At 40.0% G+C, this 20,121-nt stretch overlaps 2 protein-coding genes across 2 annotated transcripts; one reads left to right on the top strand and one right to left on the bottom strand.

The window, feature by feature from the left end:
- Positions 1-384: 384 nt before the first annotated feature.
- LOC140369145 (receptor activity-modifying protein 3) lies at positions 385-8,266 on the bottom strand. Its single transcript, XM_072456402.1, has 5 exons — positions 8,125-8,266; positions 7,850-7,930; positions 7,163-7,243; positions 6,880-7,033; positions 385-636 (listed from the first exon to the last, which is right to left on the bottom strand). The coding sequence occupies exons 1-5, from the start codon at positions 8,198-8,200 to the stop codon at positions 390-392; spliced, it is 639 nt and encodes a 212-aa protein (XP_072312503.1). The 5' UTR covers positions 8,201-8,266; the 3' UTR covers positions 385-389.
- A 2,405-nt stretch (positions 8,267-10,671) lies between these two features.
- Positions 10,672-16,328, top strand: ccr10 (chemokine (C-C motif) receptor 10). Its single transcript, XM_072456881.1, has 3 exons — positions 10,672-10,761; positions 10,972-11,062; positions 15,194-16,328. The coding sequence occupies exons 1-3, from the start codon at positions 10,672-10,674 to the stop codon at positions 16,318-16,320; spliced, it is 1,308 nt and encodes a 435-aa protein (XP_072312982.1). The 3' UTR covers positions 16,321-16,328.
- The last annotated feature ends 3,793 nt before the right edge of the window (positions 16,329-20,121 follow it).

The following is a 20,121-nucleotide window of genomic DNA, read 5'->3' as shown; positions in this document are numbered from 1 at the left end:
AAATAACTGCGAGAAAAGTTCTCCACATGACTGGTATGTTTCATGCAATGTGGTTTGGCTATATAGAAATTCACGTGAATAAAATAGTTAAATTCAGGACAAAAAACAATATAGAAACACTTGTGACATCTTTTACAAATTAAAAAACAAAACAAAAACATACTATTTCTGTTCAATTTTGATTGCACGAAGGCAAAATATAGAAAGTTAGCCCTTAAAGTTTGTGTTACTAATTTGAGCATTTTTGTCAATAAATTGTTGCAAGCATCTGTTAAAATAACATATTTGTTTTAATAACCAGTTGCTTATAAATTCAGCAGCCCTTTATTAATTTGAATTCTTTATAATATCGAAAACTGCATCCATAAAAATCAGCACAGTCAGTAGTGTCATTCTCGTGCTTTGTTTTTCCAGATGACCAAATAGACCAGAGCTGGGATCAGAGAGACGGGCAGCAGAGTCAGGGTCAGGACCAGAGCCGGAGGAGCGTCCATGAAGTCCAAATCGTCTTTAGAGCAGTTCCTGAAAAAGTGCGAGTGGATCTGCAGAAAGAGATCCTGAACAACGGGGTTTGGGTAGAAACAACCCACAATGTTGGACCATATCTCCAGACACTGTGTCATCTCGTGGTATGCTCTGAAAACAAGATATTACACATGATATTTTAATATATATTTGAAAAAATATCACAATAATTAGTAACACTTAAATCTGCAGATTATGTTCATTTAGAAACAGGCCTGCTGAGGTAAAAGCCTCATGCACTTTTAAAGATAACATGAAGAAATGCTGCCCTAACTAAACATTATAATATTAGATTTTTTAATCATAAAATGTAAATTATTTTAAACTTTTAAAGTTTAGTTTTTAATCAAATTAAGATACATATAATACACATTTTGTTGGTTGTTGTTGTTGTTGTTGTTGTTGTTTTATGGCGGTTGGCATCCGAGTGTTGCATTACCGCCAGACTTTATTCCTTAGACTGTTGTTGCTGTTGTTATTGTTTTATGGCAGTCGACAGCCGAGTGTCGCATCACCGCCAGACTTTATTCCCCAGACTTTGTCGTAGTCCTAAAAGTTGTTCTTCCAGTGCTTTGACCTCCAGTGCTTTGACAAAGCCCAAGAGGTCATGAGATGCCTTTGTCATTGTATCCTATAGAAGTTGTTGTTGTTGTTGTTGTTGTTGTTTTATGGCGGTTGGCATCCGAGTGTTGCATTACCGCCAGACTTTATTCCTCAGACGTTTCGTAGTCCTCAGACTCTGTCGTAGTCCGTAAAAGTACTCCTCCCATTGCTTTGGCGTTACAAAGCCCATGAGGTCATGATATGTCTTTGTGACTAGAATAGTTGTTGTGTCAGAGACCAACCGGCTTTATTCCAGGGAGACTCTTCTTCACCTTCCTCGCCCTCTTTGACGTTCGGTGCTTTGGAAGTACAAAGCCCATGAGATCATGGGACATCTTTGTTGTTTTACAAAGCCCATGAGGTCATGGGACGTCTTTGTCGTTTTATCCTTTAGAAGTCCTTCTTCCATCACTTTGGCGTTTCTAGGCCCATGAAGTCCAAGCGCGTTAGAACATCCTCTTGCTCCTCATCCTCGGCTCAGTCTCCAACACCCCCCACCTCTATAAACGTTTACCCAGCCCTGTGCTACATAAGTAAGCAACCACAGCCTGACACAAACCCTGTGACTGGATCGCCAGAACGTTCCGCAGATTGAACTCCCGCCCATTATTCCGAAACCACAAGGCCAACCCGGCCCTTTCCCTATCATAAGCCTCACAGCAAATCAGCACATGCTCGACAGTCTCTGGCACCCGACAGTGACCACACAGACCGGTCGGATGTTTGCCTATCCTACTCAGTGACCAATTGAGTCCAGTATGGCCAATCCTCATGCGGGCGAAGGCCCTTTCCTCCCACGCGTTCCTGCCCATAGACCCGCAAGGACCCACACTACCCTGTATGTGATAGAGATGCCGTCCAGTAACACAGTGGCTCCAAAATTCCTGCCAAAGGCCGACCACATGACTCTTGATAACGGGCTTGATTTCAGACTTGCCCAACTCAACCGCCACATCAATTGATGGCCGCCGAAGGGAACGTTTAGCCAGTGCATCAGCCATTTCGTTACCATCCACCCCCACATGCGCAGGGACCCAAATGAAGGAAACCCTCACATCCTTCCTGGACAGGGAGAGCATCAGACAGAAGATGCCATTCAACACATGTTGCATTACCGCCAGACTTTATTCCTCAGACGTTTCGTAGTCCTCAGACTCTGTCGTAGTCCGTAAAAGTACTCCTTCCATTGCTTTGGTGTTACAAAGCCCATGAGGTCATGATATGACTTTGTGACTAGAATAGTTGTTGTGTCAGAGACCAACCGGCTTTATTCCAGGGAGACTCTTCTTCATCTTCCTCTCCCTCTTTGACGTTCGGTGCTTTGGAAGTACAAAGCCCATGAGGTCATGGGACGTCTTTGTTTTACAAAGCCCATGAGGTCACGGGACGTCTTTGTCGTTTTATCCTTTAGAAGTCCTTCCTCCATCACTTTGGCGTTTCTAGGCCCATGAAGTCAAAGCGCGTTAGAACATCCTCTTGCTCCTCATCCTCGGCTCAGTCTCCAACACCCCCCACCTCTATAAACGTTTACCCAGCCCTGTGCTACATAAGTAAGCAACCACAGCCTGACACAAACCCTGTGACTGGATCGCCAGAACGTTCCGCAGATTGAACTCCCGCCCATTATTCCGAAACCACAAGGCCAACCCGGCCCTTTCTCTATCATAAGCCCCACAGCAAATCAGCACATGCCCGACAGTCTCTGGCACCCGACAGCGACCACACAGACCGGTCGGATGCCCGCCTATCCTACCCAGTGACCAATTGAGTCCAGCGTGGCCAATCCTCATGCGGGCGAAGGCCCTTTCCTCCCACGCGTTCCTGCCCATAGACCCGCAAGGACCCACACTACCCTGTATGTGATAGAGATGCCGTCCAGTAACACAGTGGCTCCAAAATTCCTGCCAAAGGCCGACCACATGACTCTTGATAACGGGCTTGACTTCAGATTTGCTTAACTCAACCGCCACATCAATTGATGGCCGCCTAAGGGAACGCTTAGCCAGTGCATCAGCCATTTCGTTACCATCCACCCCCACATGCGCAGGGACCCAAATGAAGGAAACCCTCACATCCTTCCTGGACAGGGAGAGCATCAGACAGAAGATGCCATTCAACACATCCTGTCTGCAATCCGATTTCCCAGATTTAATGCTTTGCAATGCAGAAAGGCTGTCAGAGGCCACCACAATGCCGCAACACTGCAAAGCAGATTCCGCCCATTCCAATGCCAACCGTATCGCTATGAGTTCCGACATGAAAACAGAAAGGCGATCTGTCAACCTCCTCTTGACCGCCAGCCCCAGGTCAGGCACAAAATAAGGGGCGCCAGTACGCCCACTCTCAGGATCCCTAGACCCGTCGGTATAAATAAACACATCACCTGAGTGCTTATCAATGATCGCTTGAACGGCAAACTGCGGTGCCCTCCCAGCGACTCCTCTAAGCTTGCCATGCAAGCTAACATCAACAGGAGCCGGGACAAACGTCCACGGAGCTATAGCAGACAAAGCCACCGACGGGCTCACACGCAGATCACCAACCCCCGCAAGCCGCGCCTTCGCATTTCCTACCTGGCTAAAAACCATACCGCCAGCCTCACTCTGCCCCCCATCAACCCTGAGAAAGTCCCTCACCGGGTGAGAGCTCGTATGACCTTGCACATTCACCCAGTAAGCCAACAGAAGTTCTAGCCTCCGGAGCCGCAACGGCAATTCCCCCAACTCAACCTGCAGCGCCGAGACAGGGGAGGTCCTAAAAGCCCTACAGCAGATGCGCAAGGCCTGGGCTTGCTCCACATCAAGCTTCTTTAAGTTAGTCTCAGCCGTAGACATGTAGGCTATACAGCCATAATCAATAGCCGCCCTCATGACGGCCCGATAAATACCCAGGAGCGACCTTCTGCTGGCCCCCCAGTCCTGGCCGGATAGACAACGAAGCAAGTTATTCACCCTTTTGCATTTACCACTGACCTCATCAATGTGCTGACGCCAACTAAGCCTCTCGTCAAAGGTGACCCCCAAGAACCTCACCTCCCTGACCTGTTCGAGCACCTGCCCATGCAGTCGAAGGGAGACGTCCCTATGCCCATTTAAGAAACAGATCACTTTAGACTTCCGTACGGACAGTTTAAACCCCCACTTCAGGGTCCACTGCTCCACCTGCTGTATTGCCCTTTGCAGTTTTGTCTGTTGTTGTTGTTGTTGTTGTTGTTGTTGTTGTTGTTTTATGGCGGTTGGCATCCAATTGTTGCATTACCGCCAGACTTTATTCCTCAGACTTTTCGTAGTCCTCAGACTGTCGTAGTCCGTAAAAGTACTCCTTCCATTGCTTTGGTGTTACAAAGCCCATGAGGTCTGTTGTTGTTGTTGTTGTTGTTTTATGGCGGTTGGCATCCAATTGTTGCATTACCGCCAGACTTTATTCCTCAGACTTTTCTTCAGAGACCAACCGGCTTTATTCCAGGGAGACTCTTCTTCATCTTCCTCTCCTTCTTTGACGTTCGGCGCTTCAACCGTACAGCTTTATTCTTTAGGCTTCATTCTATAGGCTTTAATATTTCCACTGATGTCGCTGCTTGGTAGCCGTGCGTCTACGAGACTGGACGAGGACAGGAGACCACCCCCACCCCCATCTCGTCACTCTGACCACTCTGACTCCCCAAAAGCAGACCCCCATCACTCCGACTCCCATTTAGCGCCTTTAGCCTGTTTTCTATATCTGCCCAATCAAGCTCCTTTGTTCCAAGGAATCTCCCTGCAGCTTTAGCAATGATCCTGATCCTTTCAGTTCTGCTTTGAGTCTGAGCAGCACAGTTTACAACATCCACCATAAAGAGTACAAAATCCTCTCTATCCACAACCAGGGTATTCTCATTAATTCTGGAACCTGCACACTTGGGACCTCCACTCTTGAAACCTTCACACTTCTTGGGAGCCACGCTGGCCTTTCTCATTTCGCCCTGGCTGGGAGCAGCGCTGGCTCCTCTCTCTGTATTTACTCTAAACTCGTTACTTGAAACTTTCTTGACTGCATCTGCATAGGATATACCTTGAGAGACCTTTATTTTATGCACCTCAGCAGCTCTTTTGCTAAACCTGCATCCCCCGTAGGCAGAGCTATGTTCTTCCCCACAGTTACAGCACTTCAGTTTTGCTCCCACGTCACACCTCCCATACTCGTGATCTCCTGCACATTTACCACATCTTTGCCTCCCTCTACAGACCGCTGCAATATGCCCAAAGCGCTGGCACTTAAAGCAACGCAGGGGCGGTGGAACATATGGCCTAATGTCATATTACATGAACCCAATGAACACCTTACTAGGCAGGCACCTCCCTTCAAGTGTTACCATTACCGACAAGCTGTCACATCTTACCCCAGACCGGGTCACCTTCAACCGCCTAGCGTCCACCACCGTAGCTCCAGTCAAATTCTCCTTAACTTCATCCACAGACGTCGCCGTATGGACACCTACGATAACTCCTCTGACCGTGTTTCTTTCAGCATCAGACACAAGAATGTCCTTTCCACCCAGACGTTTAGTTCCAATCGCCTTCCGTTGCTGAGCCGCGTCCTTGCACACGACCAGCAGCGAGCCATCTCTAAGGACACTCGCACTCTTGATCACTCCCACAGCTACAGTTAGGCTCTTTGACAATGCCACTGAATTCCACTCCTTAAAGGATGCACTATCCTGTGCAAGCTTTATGATCACCTTACAGTCTCTGCTCTCACTCCGGATATCAATAGCTTCAGCCTCATCCTGCTGCTCATTCCCAGAACCCTCGGACGAGCTAAGGGACTTTTTACGTTTCCGGGCACGTGCAGCCAGAAAAGGCTGCTCCTCCACGCCGTCCAGAACGTCTTCGACCACCGATCCACTCTCCTCCGCCATCTCCCGTCTCTCCAGACCGGAGACTAGCTCTTCTTCTTCTTCTTCTTCTTCTTTGGTGTTTTATCGTAGTCCTCAGACTTCTTCTATGGTTGTTGTTGTTGTTGTTGTGGTTGAGGGTTCGCCACCTAGTGGGCTCACCACTGTTGAGATGCGACCCCCGCTCACACTAACTATGCATTTTACAAGCAATAAATACACCTTCTACAAGCAATAAATACAAAAAAAAAACCAAATGCAAGAGTTGTACCTGCTTGTCACTTCAACAATTATTCAAACTAATAACTATTCATTGCACTGTTCACTTTTTGCACTATTTCTGACCATCTGTCCATATTGTATTTATATACTCAGGCCAAATCTTGTCTAGTTTTATTTCATTAGTACATTTTTAATTTAATGTATGCCTTATTTGCTATATTTTCCTTTTTTTAGCATTCATAGTTACATGTTGGAATATTTCGGGCAGAGCAATTACATCATGGAGACAAATGTTTTGTGAATGAGGCAGAAGGTGGTCCTATTTGAGAGGTCATGTGATCAATCAGCGAACCAAATGTGCCTTAAAATTTTAAAGAATATATAAGTGCACACCATACAATACAGATAAGAATCATCATTGGAGAAATGGATGAATGACAACAATACAAACTGTTGCAGCATTGATTGTAACAGTTTAACAGTTGGCATTAACATCATCCTAAAAACACACTGTTCTATTTCCAAGATTAGGATGGCTCTCAATGGGTCATTTTTTATTCACTTTGCAAATAAATCTATTTCCTGTTGAAGCTATAGAGAATACATAACCAAATTCAGGCCAAAAATGCATCGTTGTGCAAACATGTGCGTCATACCTGATGATTTCTTCTAGGCTGCACCACTTGTCTTCACTCACACTCATCATTTTGGTATAAAACTCTTCACCACATAAGCCGTGACTTAGTTTACTTAACATCTCTTGAGGGCATTGTCCAGGACGCAGCGTATTCTCCCAGTCCTGGAACGCCTCTGCAAACAGTACACAATCCAAAATGACTGTTGCCACACACCACACAAACACACACACACATACACACACACACACACACACAGAGGAAGTGTAGTGATAGTGTGGTCACGTCCCAAAGGAAAACTCACCGTCATCCTCCGTAATGAGGGTCGCATTACTGTCCATTTGAAGTTGATGCAGGTCTTTGTCAATCAAAGTTAAATTTGTACCTGAAATAAACATTAATTTAATGAGAATGTCAGTAAACTTTTTCAATAGGCCTACATCATACATCAAAACATAACTTATGAGGATTTAAAGTGCAGATGTTTTTTTCTGATTACTACTTTGTTTGGTGGGATAGAACCTGTGCTAAATGGCTGTCACACTTTTACATCAGGTGGCAGTTTTTGAAGAAAATTTGAAAGATGAAAAATTACAAGAAGCGCCGATCAACAATGTCGTCAATAAACAACTCTCCATCAAAGACAATTTACACGTAACAGACATAACTTTTCTGACAGTTTAACAAATTTACAGCTTCTTAAAACTGGGAAAATACACTTGTTTGGACAAAAAAATTTATAAGTGAAATTATCTGCCAATGCAGTAAGTAAATTCTTGAAATAATCTTAATAATTTTACGTATTTAGTGTTTATTTAGAAGAAAAGCCTTAAAGCAAGTTAAGTCAGACTTTTTAATCTAGATTTAAGTGAATAAATCTTATTCGATCTTTTTAGATTTATGAAATTTGCATTGTAGTATTCAGTGTACATTTATTTAACCTTAATATTTTTACATTTCAGATTAAAATGATATTGAAGAATGATCTTACCATGGTCCACTGTTGTTACGGTTTGATTGTTCGGGTTGAACATAAGCTCTGTGTAGTTGCTTGATTGAGACATTACAAAACCTGCAATGACAGTGACTCAAATATTGCATCTGAAATCATAAAAATCAGACAAAATCCTCCTACACTGGATCTAAATGTCTTTCATCGTTGACTCAAACCCAAAAACCACTAGACTGTGTCCAAACCACAGCGTCTGAAAAACAGGAAATACCACAAATCTAATCTATGATGACGGAAATATATAAAAGTCGTACCTGTGAGGAGCAGTGTGGCGAGCACGTAGAGGCGCAGGCGGGACAGGGGAGCACCTTTGTCCCAGGACGGTGCCATGGTGATGGAGGACTGAGCACTCACACAGGGGACCACTAGAGCTGAAGGACAAGCCCATCCCCCTGTAGTGGTCTTCCTCCGGTCAGGCTGGACATTCTAAACTGCGATGACACGTTTATGCTTCAGATTAAAACTTTCATAAAACATTGTTCACAGCACATTTTATGTGATTTATTTCCCTGCGTCTATTAAGTTTAAATAAATAATACAATTATTTGAGTGTGTTTGATAATCTAAGTTTATCCAATAATTAATCCAACAATGATTTATTTATATATTTTATATTATATTATTAACTGTCGCAATAACAAACTATAGTGTAGAATGATTTGCTTAGAAGTGCCAATGGTTGTGTTTTTCTTTGCATTAACTATTCAAACATACTTGACACAAAACATCAAAAATATGGTCATTGCAAATTAAAAAATATATTATTATATATTTAAGATTTTTTTTACTTTTAACGACAATTATCCTGTGTGATCTTTTGTATATTATATAATGCAAATAGGTAAGTAGAAAACTATAAAACTAGAATGAAACTGCAGCAAAAATGCACAATTGTTTAAATAATAAATTGCCAATAATAGATTATATGTAACTCCTAAACACCTATAATTTCCATGTCTCATTGTTACTTATGTATATATTTTCTAGGGAAATTCCTTACACCCTGTTTGTCCCAGGACGCACACAGCAGTAAATCCTATCTGCTAATTGGACGTGTATAAGTGTGTGTTTTTAGATGGAAATTACTCTGTGCTTGGTCCCATTTCCTGACCCCCTCAGAAAGCTCTTAAAGCATTTCCTCGTTCATTTGGAGCAGCAGAGTGCACAAGACTGGAATTTAGAAAACAGCGGCCGAGACAAAATTGAGCTGACAAATGTCGATTGAAAAACACAGAATGGTCATTTCAGAACTCAGAACTTAGATAATACGCAATGATATTCAGTCTTAGATGTAGTCACAGGTTTCACGCATACCAACAATGTAAAAAAATAAATAAAAATCTACCAAATTTCAATGCACACAAAATATACATAAATATTTCTTACTGTTTTAATGCTTCCTGTGTGTTATCTTTCTCGTAACAGCGTGACCGATGCGCTTTTCCTGTTCCTAAAAATGTTTTTCAGCGCCAACAGCCAAAGTAAAATTTCCTGTCTCCACTCAGACACTGCAGACTGAAAACATTACTCAACAGTGGTATTCTGCTCCTATCAAAAACAATAAACAGCAAAACAGCCTGCACACGTATGGCTTTGTCTAAAAGTAAAAACTCATTGAAGCCCAAAAACAATAATAAAAAGAAATGTCCAGAGACTGGTCCCATCTCACAATTATCGTAGCGTTTACCGTTTGATCTGGATCCATTCCATACCAAACGTCATATGTTTTTCTTTTATCTTTAATACGGATCTTTCTTCATTTCGACTTTTATTTTTTACAATCAAAACTAAAAAAAAGGAAAGCCTAATGTAGTGTTATTGACAGGGTTTTCACACCTCGCTTAGTCATAATCGTCTCGTCGTATCATCGTATCATTTCTCATGAACAGGTCGCAGGTTACCACAGACTACAGTTCCTGAGTATTTCATAACAAAATCTAATCTGTTTTATCGTCTGTAAACACTGGTGATGCAAATTAAAATACAAAAATATCTCTGTAATTTGCCTTTAATTGGTTTGCATATTTACATTCAAAAGTAAATGCAAACTTATTTTTCAGGTGTGCTAAAAGGTGCAATATGTAACTTTCCTGCTCGTCTCCATAGAGATGTTTGTAGTTTGCAGTGGTGGAAGAAGTACTCAGTTTGTTACTTACTGTATATAGAAGTGCAGAGAAACAAAATACTTAAAATACTTAAGTAAAAGTAAAAATAGCACATACAAAATTTACTTAAGTTCTGAAGTACCTGTTTAAAAATTTGGGATTGCTTTTTTTTGCTACTGCAAAAAAAAAAAAAGGATTCCGTACAACTCTTTATCAAAATTACCACATATAACACTTTAACAATTTATTAGTTCTCAAAATCAGTGTGAAATAAATTTTTAGGCCTTGGCTACAGAGCTGCGGCGCGGTGAAATAGCCCAGCAGTTTCAGGAGCAATCCACAAATTGTTAATTTTTCTACTGAATTTGATGAATACAATTTTGTTTTAAACTCTAAACTGGCAGAATCTAACCATGAACATACTGAAAATAACCCCTAAAATCATACAAATAGTACTTAATTTTCTGTTGTGCAATGTAATATGCTGTAATGAGTACAAATGCCAGCTCTCAAATATAGTGAAAAAAAAAGGTCTCTGTGCTAATTACTTATGTAAAGTACAGATAGCAAAAATGTACAGTACTGTTGCTTTTGTACTTTGTGACTTTCCACCAGCTTTCCAAGAACGTTCCATATTTTGAACGTATTCATTTTGTATTTATTAAATTATAGATTATTTTTTTAAACTGGAAAAACATGCATTACGACTATGAACGGGCTCGCGTCTCCACAGATCTGACCTGTAACTTGGCCTGGAGGTGTCGCCAGCTTGTTTCCATGGAGATAGTAGATAGACATGTTTAATGCCTTACTGTGGAAGGTTTAAAGCAAAGCAACAGCATATGGAGACCAGCAGGTGGCGGACCCTTGACCAGAAAAGTCGATGTCGATATTATTTATTTTTTGATTCCATGAGAGACAAAGCAGTGATCTCTTATGATGAGAGTTTAACCCGCAGGCGGAGTTCGGCTACATTGTGCTCTGGTTCGTGCTCAGGTGAAACAGCAGGTTGCCAGTTTCACTCTGATCTGCATTAACCACAAATACAAACATGTCAGAGGAGGGCACAGACGGCGCTGGTACGACGGTAACCACATTCTGATGCTGGTCTGTCAACACCTGGGCTCTTCGCACCGAACATGGCACATTTTCCCATCAGAAAGAACTCTCTGATCTGTTCTCAGGGCCCTGCCCGTGGGTCTGAAACGCCTGTGGTTTGGTGGTGATATTGTTTTGTTTAGAGCAGGCAGTTGCACATCACAGGTCAGGCCGAGGTTACAGAGCTTCAGTGTGTGTCCAGTTGTGAGAAAAAACATTTAAGTGAAGCTTTAAGTTATTATGCTGGTGCAGTAAACCATTACCAGGTTAACAAAATTTTACATAAGCAGAAGAAATAACAAAAAAAAAAAAAAAAAAAAAACAGGGCCATATACACCTACTTAAGATGTTAATTCCATATAATCTAATTGGCTTGGCCAAGAGCTAGTCAATATTGTGTTTATATTTTAGAATTTGTAGAGGTCAAAATCTGGCACTGTCTTTGACATAACTCCTACGGCCATGTTTCTCATGCTTATTGGCCATGCAATATAATGACAAACAGAGTGAAAAAAACAGGACAAATAACTATAAAAGCTGATGTTTTGCCTATAGGCACACATCAACAAGTCCATAGTGTAAAAATAACTTAATTCTGCATTATTTACAAATTCAAGTTTGAGACCAATTTTAAATAGGGCACACAATGTGATCTAATGGCACAGCCATCATTCGCCACCAAAACAATCATCAATCATTTATGTACTGTAGCTGTTCTTCTGGGTCGATTGTAAATTTGGCTTGAAAAGTGAAGATACAATAATGTTGCCAGTAGTACTTTCGCTTAAACCATAAAACCAAATCCCACAAATAAACATACGGTAGTTCTAGGTGTGTGTGGTTTGAACAGTTTTTTGTTTAGTTCATTTTTGGACCACAATCCTGGCACACCCGATGTAACTTCAGTTGACCTTTCACTTATTACACTGACAATTCAAAAGAATATTGCAGTGAACATTTTTTTTTGCTCTTTCATTGTCACGTTGAAAAACAAAACAACATAGAAGAAGTAGCTCACACGGTGCCCTGCAGAGTTCTGAGATGCTCCTGTAATGGGTGAGGCGCAGGTCAGCAGAACTACAACAGCTGTGATTGGCTGAGGCCTCACTCCACATCCATATATTTACTGTGCATCAAATTCAGCAATACACAACAAACGCTCTGAAGACATGGACATGCTCAGTACCACCAGCACAAGTAAGGATGCATTTAAAATCATCCCTGCGCTTCAATTTCAGTGTTTAAATGTCTGTTAGTTGGTTATCCTTATATTTCTTTTTTAATAGAGATTAATTTGTAGGACGTTAAATATTTTATGTATTTGCCTAGTTCTGTTTTGAAATTTTATGAAACTAAATATCATGCTACAAAAATGATTAATTTCCTTGCTGTGGTTCGACTGCCAGTTTCAAAAAGTAAACATTGCGACTAAATGTTCAAAAAATGTATGGTCTATATGTAAATTTTTGTATGTATGCACTTAATAACTGTAATAATTTAACTAAAGCAATTGTATCTGGGTATAGTTGTAGTAAACCCAATACTAGCTAAGAAAAAATAAAATAGATAAAAACTTTAATTATCAGTTATTTGTTAATTTAGGTAAATATTTGCATCAAGCAACAAGATAATTTAATTTCAACTTTGTCTTTCTCTTCTGTATATCCATATGTTTAAAAGTTCCATTCTCTGAACTGAAAGAAGAAATGATACTTTGACGCATGTGATTCAGATGTATGGTGTCGGGTCGCTGTAGCAACACGCAGATAATGGATGAGTTCTGACTCACATTTAACTGTAGGGTCAGTCACGCTGGACACGGGTCAATAATATGCTCTATACATTAGGCAATCAGTGAAACAAAAAGGGAAACTCTTTGTTGCTGGTTTTAGGGCCAAACGCTATAACCAATGCTAACAAAAGCTAAAGCGCTTGCTGTATATATTATTTTTCCCATTAAAAGTACAACATCTGTGCTATTGTTGAGGTTTTGCCCTCAGTGCAGAAGCTGGCTACATTCTCACTTAAGTTACACGTAGTTGTCGCCCGTTGCCCGCTCTAATGACGTTAAGGTGTTTGATTGTGTTAATAATATGAACACCTGATAAATCACATGCTGAAAAAAAAGGAGAGGAATGTTCAAAACGTTTGTATATATATATATATATATATATATATATATATATATATATATATATATATATATATATATATATATATATATATATATATTAATTATTTTTAATTCCTTTCAACTTAAAGGTTGCAGATACGTCAATTGGAGTCCCTGATATATTTGTACTTGCTGGATGCCAGAAAACAGGAATTTTGATACTTTTAAAATAATGATAATCATTATCATCATTTTTATTTTCATATTATTATGACTTAGAAAAGTTATATTTTAAATTTGCATTGTTTCCAAATGATCTAAAATCAGTGATGGGAATCTGCATTTTTGCATTACTGCACTAATCACAAATTTGTTGCTTTTAATATAGCATTTATTGTTATATTAAGCGACAACATTAGAACTATTTATTAATTTATTCATTCATGTATAACTCTTTATTTAACCAAGTAAGAACCCAGTGAGATCGAGACCTCTTTTTCAAGCGTGACCTGGGGCAATGTAAAAACACAAATTTAAAAACATCAGACATTTGAATGGCATTTAAGAAAATAAATGAAAATCTGCATTTAAAAGCGCAGATGTTTGTCTCTCTCTTTGTCCTTTAAATTCGAACGAAAAGCCCTAATTTAAACCATTTCGCGCAATCTCAACTCCAACTGAAAGGAGGGAAAAGAGCGCTTCCCTCAGTCAGTCTACGCAAGGTATAATGACCCTCTCTGCACCAGGGCACGCAACCACAATGTGTTAATGTTTCTAATGTTTCAGATTTATTTATCAATTTATGTTTTGATAAAGAACAAACAGAGACTATGGATTGAAAGACAAAAAATAAAGAAAAGAGTAGCCTTTTCTGTCCCATCTGTCCCAGTGTCTAGTTGTTTCAGTCCAGTCCTTGACAGTCGTTCCGTCCTGGCCATCCATTTTCTTATTATTTCACAGTTTTCCATCAATGTTTCAGAATGTTTTTCAATATTTCAAATCTGCTGTGCCATGACATTTTAGACAAAGTAAATCATTTCTTACCTTTCTGAAACGTCAATATGTTTCTTTCAAATATATTCACAGATGAATGTAGAGTGTAGCAGCAGGTAAGAGAGACAGTGGCTTAATGACAAATGAAATGAATAAAGTGTGATTAGAAACTTGAGCAATAGAAGTGTTGGCACGCGACACTGACTAATTTTTCACCTTGAAGCTGCCCACGACTTCCCCTGAGCCAACGTCCCCTCACCACTGTCACGCAACCTGCTCCTCTCCACTACAAATACACCTCATACTCAGTCAAAATGAAAGAACGCAATCAAACGCATATTTGATAAAGGATGATTTATCGCTGAAACAAATGGAAAAACCCAAGCAGGTCAAAAGCAACAGCCATTGAAGCTGATTCAACTGGTCTACAACTTCTATTATGTCAAATTTAAAAACTGTTGAAATATGGACATTCTTGAAGAGATCAAATCCATCCACAAATGATCTGTTAGTCGTCATTTCCACTTCACGCTACTTGAGTAGGGCCGTGGCATCTGTCCCAGACCAGAAACCTGCCCTCCAGCTCTTTGATCTGTTATCCTCAGGACGGCACTACAAGTCAATGATAACGCACACATCATGACTGTTTTTTCTCGACAGCTATCAGGCTGCGACATAATTCTCTGCCATTAGTGTTGTGTTTCTACATGTGTGTCTTGACTTCACAATGTGGTCTTGTCTGCGTACCCCAGCTGGAGTAGCTTTGTTTCTTTCATTCAATGACAATATAAAGTCTAAAAAAAATATAATTTGACCATTGAACTAAATAAGGTCTTCATCATTTTCAGGTCTGTCAACAAACTTCTTGCAGGCCGCGGCAAGAAGGCCTCACATTGGCCCCACTTAGTAGCAATTAATAGGAAGGGAAGTCCAATACTTAGACCCACTCCACTGATCACTGCCATTGCTTTAGGCCTACATGTTTGTCAATTCAATCTCTTTTTTCCCCAACAGCTGACGACTACAGTTATGACTTTACTGCTAACTACACTGATGACTACACTGATGGCAACGACAGCTTCGATCAGAACACGTCGGACTGGTGTGAGGCCGGAGACCAAGCACTCACAATCAAAGTCTTCCAGAGCAGCTTCTTCTGCCTCATCTTCTTCACGGGCGTCATTGGAAACTGCCTCGTAATCGCCACATTTTTCCTATACCGTCTCTTTCGCCTCCGTTCCATGACCGACGTGTTTTTGTTCAACTTAGCCCTAGCGGACCTCCTCTTGCTCCTCACTTTGCCACTGCAAGCCGCCGACACTCTGGGTTGGAACTTTCCGAATTCCCTGTGCAAAGCTACCAGAGGCTGCTACGCTATCAATACATATAGCGGGTTAATGCTGTTAGCTTGCATTAGCGTCGACCGTTACATTGTGGTAGCAAAAGCCCAGGAGATGCTAAAGTTGCGTCGTCAGATCTTAACGGGAGGCATAATAGCTGCGGTATTTGTTTGGCTAATCGCGGTCATACTTAGTCTTCCTGAAATTAGATATTCTGGAGTCTCTGCAGTCTCTGGTGGCGGACATTATTGCGGCTTGCAAATTGGTGGGACGGTAAAGGAAGCAACATACGGCGCCATCATTGCAATTTTCTGTGCATCTTTTTTGGTAATGGTGACATGTTATTCTTCGATTGCTAAAGTTTTGTGGGAAGGCCGCACCTTTAATCGAGGTAAACATGGCCATCGTCAGCGCACTCTGAAGTTAATGGTCAGTCTGGTAGTGGTTTTTGTCCTTTTCCAGCTGCCATACACTGTGGTACTCTTGCGCAAAATGGCCGGCCCATTCTGTGGACCCCTTCTCGAATACATCACCTATACTTTAGCATCTATGCGCTGCTGTTTGAACCCAATCCTCTACGCTCTGGTTGGGGTGCGTTTCAGAAATGATGTTCTTAAACTGGTCCGGGACAGTGGGTGCCCGTGTGGATCCAAAGCCATTGCTCACACGGTTAGCTCCACCTCCATGTCTCCCCCTCTGGCCATCAGCTCCCCTTGTTCACCCATTTATCCATACAGAAGCACAAACAGCACCTACAACGACTCCACTAAGTTCAAGTTCCCAAGTAGCAATATTTTGTAAGTTGTAAAAAAATAAATAATTAAGAACTGTTTTCAGAATGTTGAATAAAAAAAATACTCTGGAGCCACTAGAGGTCGGCTTCATACGCTTGTTCCGCAAAAAACAGTATTATTAGTGTTCTGTTTTTGTGTTTTTCTATTGTACATAAAACATTTGCATATGTTAATGTGTTTGTTTTTTAATGTGTTTTTTTCACACACATTTCAATGAGGAAGTGAGAGTTTCTGTCATGCACATGAGATAAAAAAAAAAAGTTTTTCAGACCAAAAAAAGGGTCATTATTGTTGACCCTGTTTTAATCATTTTGATGTTTTGTATATTTATGTTCTGTAGATAGGCCAATGTTTATACATACTATATTTTTATTGTTTCATAAAAAAATAGACAAACATAAAGAACGTTGAGACAAGAGAATTTCTGTCATTTGATTGTGTCAAAATAAGTAGGGCTATCTAACAAGTCATGTACAATATGTATAGAGATTGCTAACAAGACACATTGCAGTTTCTAAATGTTTCTTTTTGGAGTATGAGCCGCAGACTCACAACCAGGCCAAGGTCTGAGGACAGTTTGAGCACTAGATGTCAGTGTTATGTCATCGTAAGTTCAGAGCACAGTCCGCTGAATAATCCTGCTTTTACGACAGATGAGCTAAAGAGACATTATTACTAAGGTAGATTTGATTTCATTTTCTAACCTTGTATTGTCCACATCAGATTTAAAGTTAAGATATGAGAAGGGACAGGATCTTGTGTCACAACATCTTGCAGGCAAAAACTGCCTAGACAAAAGATTCTCTACATATGTGGAAAATTATCTTGTGAGATTTCTGTTACAACTAATATTTGGCTACATTTGACAAAAAAGGGGTTAAACGCTGGTCAATTACATCTAATGAGAAGTTGTGGTTATAAAACGTAGTTCTACAATGACACCAACATGAATTAAAATAAATCAATAATTGTGAAGACAACATTATAATCTGAATTATAAATATAAATAACGGTAAAATCTCATGTCTCTTCTCATTTTGGGGGAATTCTGTCTCATCCCAGTGCTAAACTAGGGTTTAGATTAAGATAATGCAAGTCATTATTGTTAAAGTTAGGGTCAGTCTCCAGGAAATTAATGCAAGACAGTTTAATGTCCACAAAAAGCTTGGAAACCCAGACACAAGAACACATTATTCCCTTCTCGGGAAGCTATGTATTTTGTAACTATTATTAGTTTCTGGTCTGGGGTCATTTTACTGTGGGATAGGACCAGTGCTTTGGCAGGGGTAAGCACATTCTGAATGTATATACACCATCAGACCTTTCTGTGTAGAGCACAAATAAACATTTCTCTACTCGAGATTGTGGATGTTCAAACCGCAGTAAAAGCCTTATTTTGTCCAGACTGAAAGTGATGCCAGTTCACCTGGTCTCAGATGTCAGTCTCTGTCATCACGTCTCATTATATTCTCATTCCCGGTCAAACAGAGGCTCATGGCTGGCTGCTTATGTCCTCACTCTTCACTATGGACCCAGCAGGTGTGGCCAGACATCCAGGTATCACCATAGCACTCTTTATTTATTAACCAGCGCTTCCAGTATGGGCTCACACACTCACCCTGTAGCCAATGGTAGCCAACAAACTGCTTACAAACACAGCCAGCAGAAGTTACGTCATGCCCTGGACAAAACTTGTGAATGTGATTAGCCGGTTTGATCCTCTTTGGTAGCCGTAGTTGGCATTAGTGCTACAATTGTGGTTTGTTATTGTGGGAAGTTGTTGTGTATTAAGAGTATGCGCATGATGCAAAAGGTTTAAAGGCTTAAGACGCATTACTGTGGGCCTGTTTGTTACCTCTGCAAGGGTTGGAATTGAAACAGGGAAAATAATTTGTCTTCTGGTCTAAAGTTATCATTCAGAGCCTATACCTCAAGTAATTGTTATAGAACTGTAATAAGCTATAACTTGAGAAAACCAAAATGCTGTGTAGAGTGTGAACATTGAATTAAAAATACCTTAACAGTCACAATCAGGCATAGAGCAACTAAAAGAAAATAACCATTTACATCAGGCTACATGTAATATAGTAGTAATTTTGTAGGGCTTTTCCTTTTTATTTGGATTTGTGGATTTGGTTATAGGGTAATGGATTCAAGAACATAACCCAGCGGTAGAAAGTAACAAATGTACTCTGCTTAAGTAAAACATGTTGTTTGACTTTGAGGGGATATTTTTATAGCACAGACATCCTGCCTGAAGTTTGAACAAACAAAAAAATACACATTAAAGTCTGGAAATGTTGAGAAAATAATTTAGAAACAATCTGGACAATTTTTAATCAAGATCACCAAATTTCACTCTAAGCTAGTCATACAATATTATCAATCATTATCATTACTTTTGCTAAATAGTAACTTGAGGGGATATTTTTATAGCACAGATATCCTGCCTCAAGTTTGAACAAACAAAAAATACATATAAAAAGTCTGTAAATGTTGAGAAAAATATCTGGACAATTTTTAATCAAGATCACCAAATTTCACTCTAAGCAAGTTATAAAATATTATCATTATTATCATTATTTTTGCAATATAGTAACTGGAAAAAACACCACAGGCCATAATTTCCTAAATTCTTTTTTTAAAAAATAAAAAAAAATAAACCTGACCCTCCCACAGTATTTATTTAACCCATAGACAGGGGGGCCCTAAGCGAAAACATTTTTGGGGGCCCCTCACCACGTCATCAGAATCAGTTTTATTGCCATTGTCAGTGAACAATTCACATATGGGAACTTTCTTCAACGCTAACAAAACGCACCAAAACTCCAGGGCATCTGTTTGCCAGTTAGTTTATTCTCAACACCTCACAAGCTCAAATATTGATAACTTAAATCCCACAATGCAACTTGGTATTCCGCTGACATCACCTCTACTCCCTGTACAAATAACACACGTCCCAGATATGTTTTTGGGCATATTTGTGGGCGTTAAGGGTTTACAGCCACATTAGCACATTAGCAGTTTAAATTAATGAACAGGGGGGGTCTGGGGGAGATTTTCAGACCTTTTTTGGGTCTTCTGCTGCATTTTAATGTGGTCCAGCCGGCTAAAGTAAGAGTAAAATGTTGAGGTTGTAATGCTATAAAATGATGATGTGATGAAACTGTGCCAGGAGAAAATGACTAAAGCCAGTTATTAATACATTAGTGTACTTAATTACTCAATACAATATTGGCAATGAAAAATAATTATGGTCAAACTGATTCATTTTAACTGAAAGTGTAAAAGTAATAGTTATCCTTACTAATTTATCTTTTACAGCTCCCAACTGTTCCTTCTTGCCAAAGTGACAAAACAAGTTATATTAAATGAAACAAATGGCATAAGCATTGCTTGATTAACAATTAACACTGATAAAACAGTGCAAACATGTTATTCCCAGAGAATGAACAGAACTAGAAGTGAAGGTCCAAACCTCGCGATTGTGAAGCGACTGCGTTTCTGCAGCTTTGCCACTTTTGTATAAAAATATATAGTATTATTCTATAACAGACGTAATCATAATATGTCTGGTTATTTTTCACTATCAGTTTATTATAATTTATAACAAATAGTCTAATGATGCTTTTTAAATAAATTGAAATGTTTTATTGCTCTATTAAAAGTGAATTACAATATAAATGTTTGTTCTGATCAGAACATCACACACTGGACTCCTGCATGAAACAATGCTGCGATGTGATTGGCTGATGGACCTTACATGCTTAAACCTTTACATTCCTCTCATTGCACGTTAAGAAATAAA

The sequence above is a fragment of the Eucyclogobius newberryi genome, unplaced genomic scaffold (assembly GCF_026437365.1).
Source record: "Eucyclogobius newberryi isolate DKJ021-1_F unplaced genomic scaffold, fEucNew1.0.hap1 SCAF_20, whole genome shotgun sequence".
NCBI lineage: Eukaryota > Metazoa > Chordata > Actinopteri > Gobiiformes > Gobiidae > Eucyclogobius > Eucyclogobius newberryi.
This window is presented reverse-complemented; position numbering and strand designations above follow the sequence as displayed.

Bases quoted from the DNA above. Each gene is read 5' to 3' on its own strand.
- LOC140369145 (XM_072456402.1), bottom strand. From the start codon at position 8,200: ATGGCACCGTCCTGGGACAAAGGTGCTCCCCTGTCCCGCCTGCGCCTC. The intron at 7,931-8,124 runs GTACGACTTTTA...CTGTCATTGCAG, and splicing joins CGCCACACTGCTCCTCACAG to GTTTTGTAATGTCTCAATCA. The intron at 7,244-7,849 runs GTAAGATCATTC...TGTTTATTTCAG, and splicing joins CGTAACAACAGTGGACCATG to GTACAAATTTAACTTTGATT.
- ccr10 (XM_072456881.1), top strand. From the start codon at position 10,672: ATGCATTACGACTATGAACGGGCTCGCGTCTCCACAGATCTGACCTGT. The intron at 10,762-10,971 runs GTAGATAGACAT...GTTCGTGCTCAG, and splicing joins AGCTTGTTTCCATGGAGATA to GTGAAACAGCAGGTTGCCAG. The intron at 11,063-15,193 runs GTAACCACATTC...TTTCCCCAACAG, and splicing joins CAGACGGCGCTGGTACGACG to CTGACGACTACAGTTATGAC.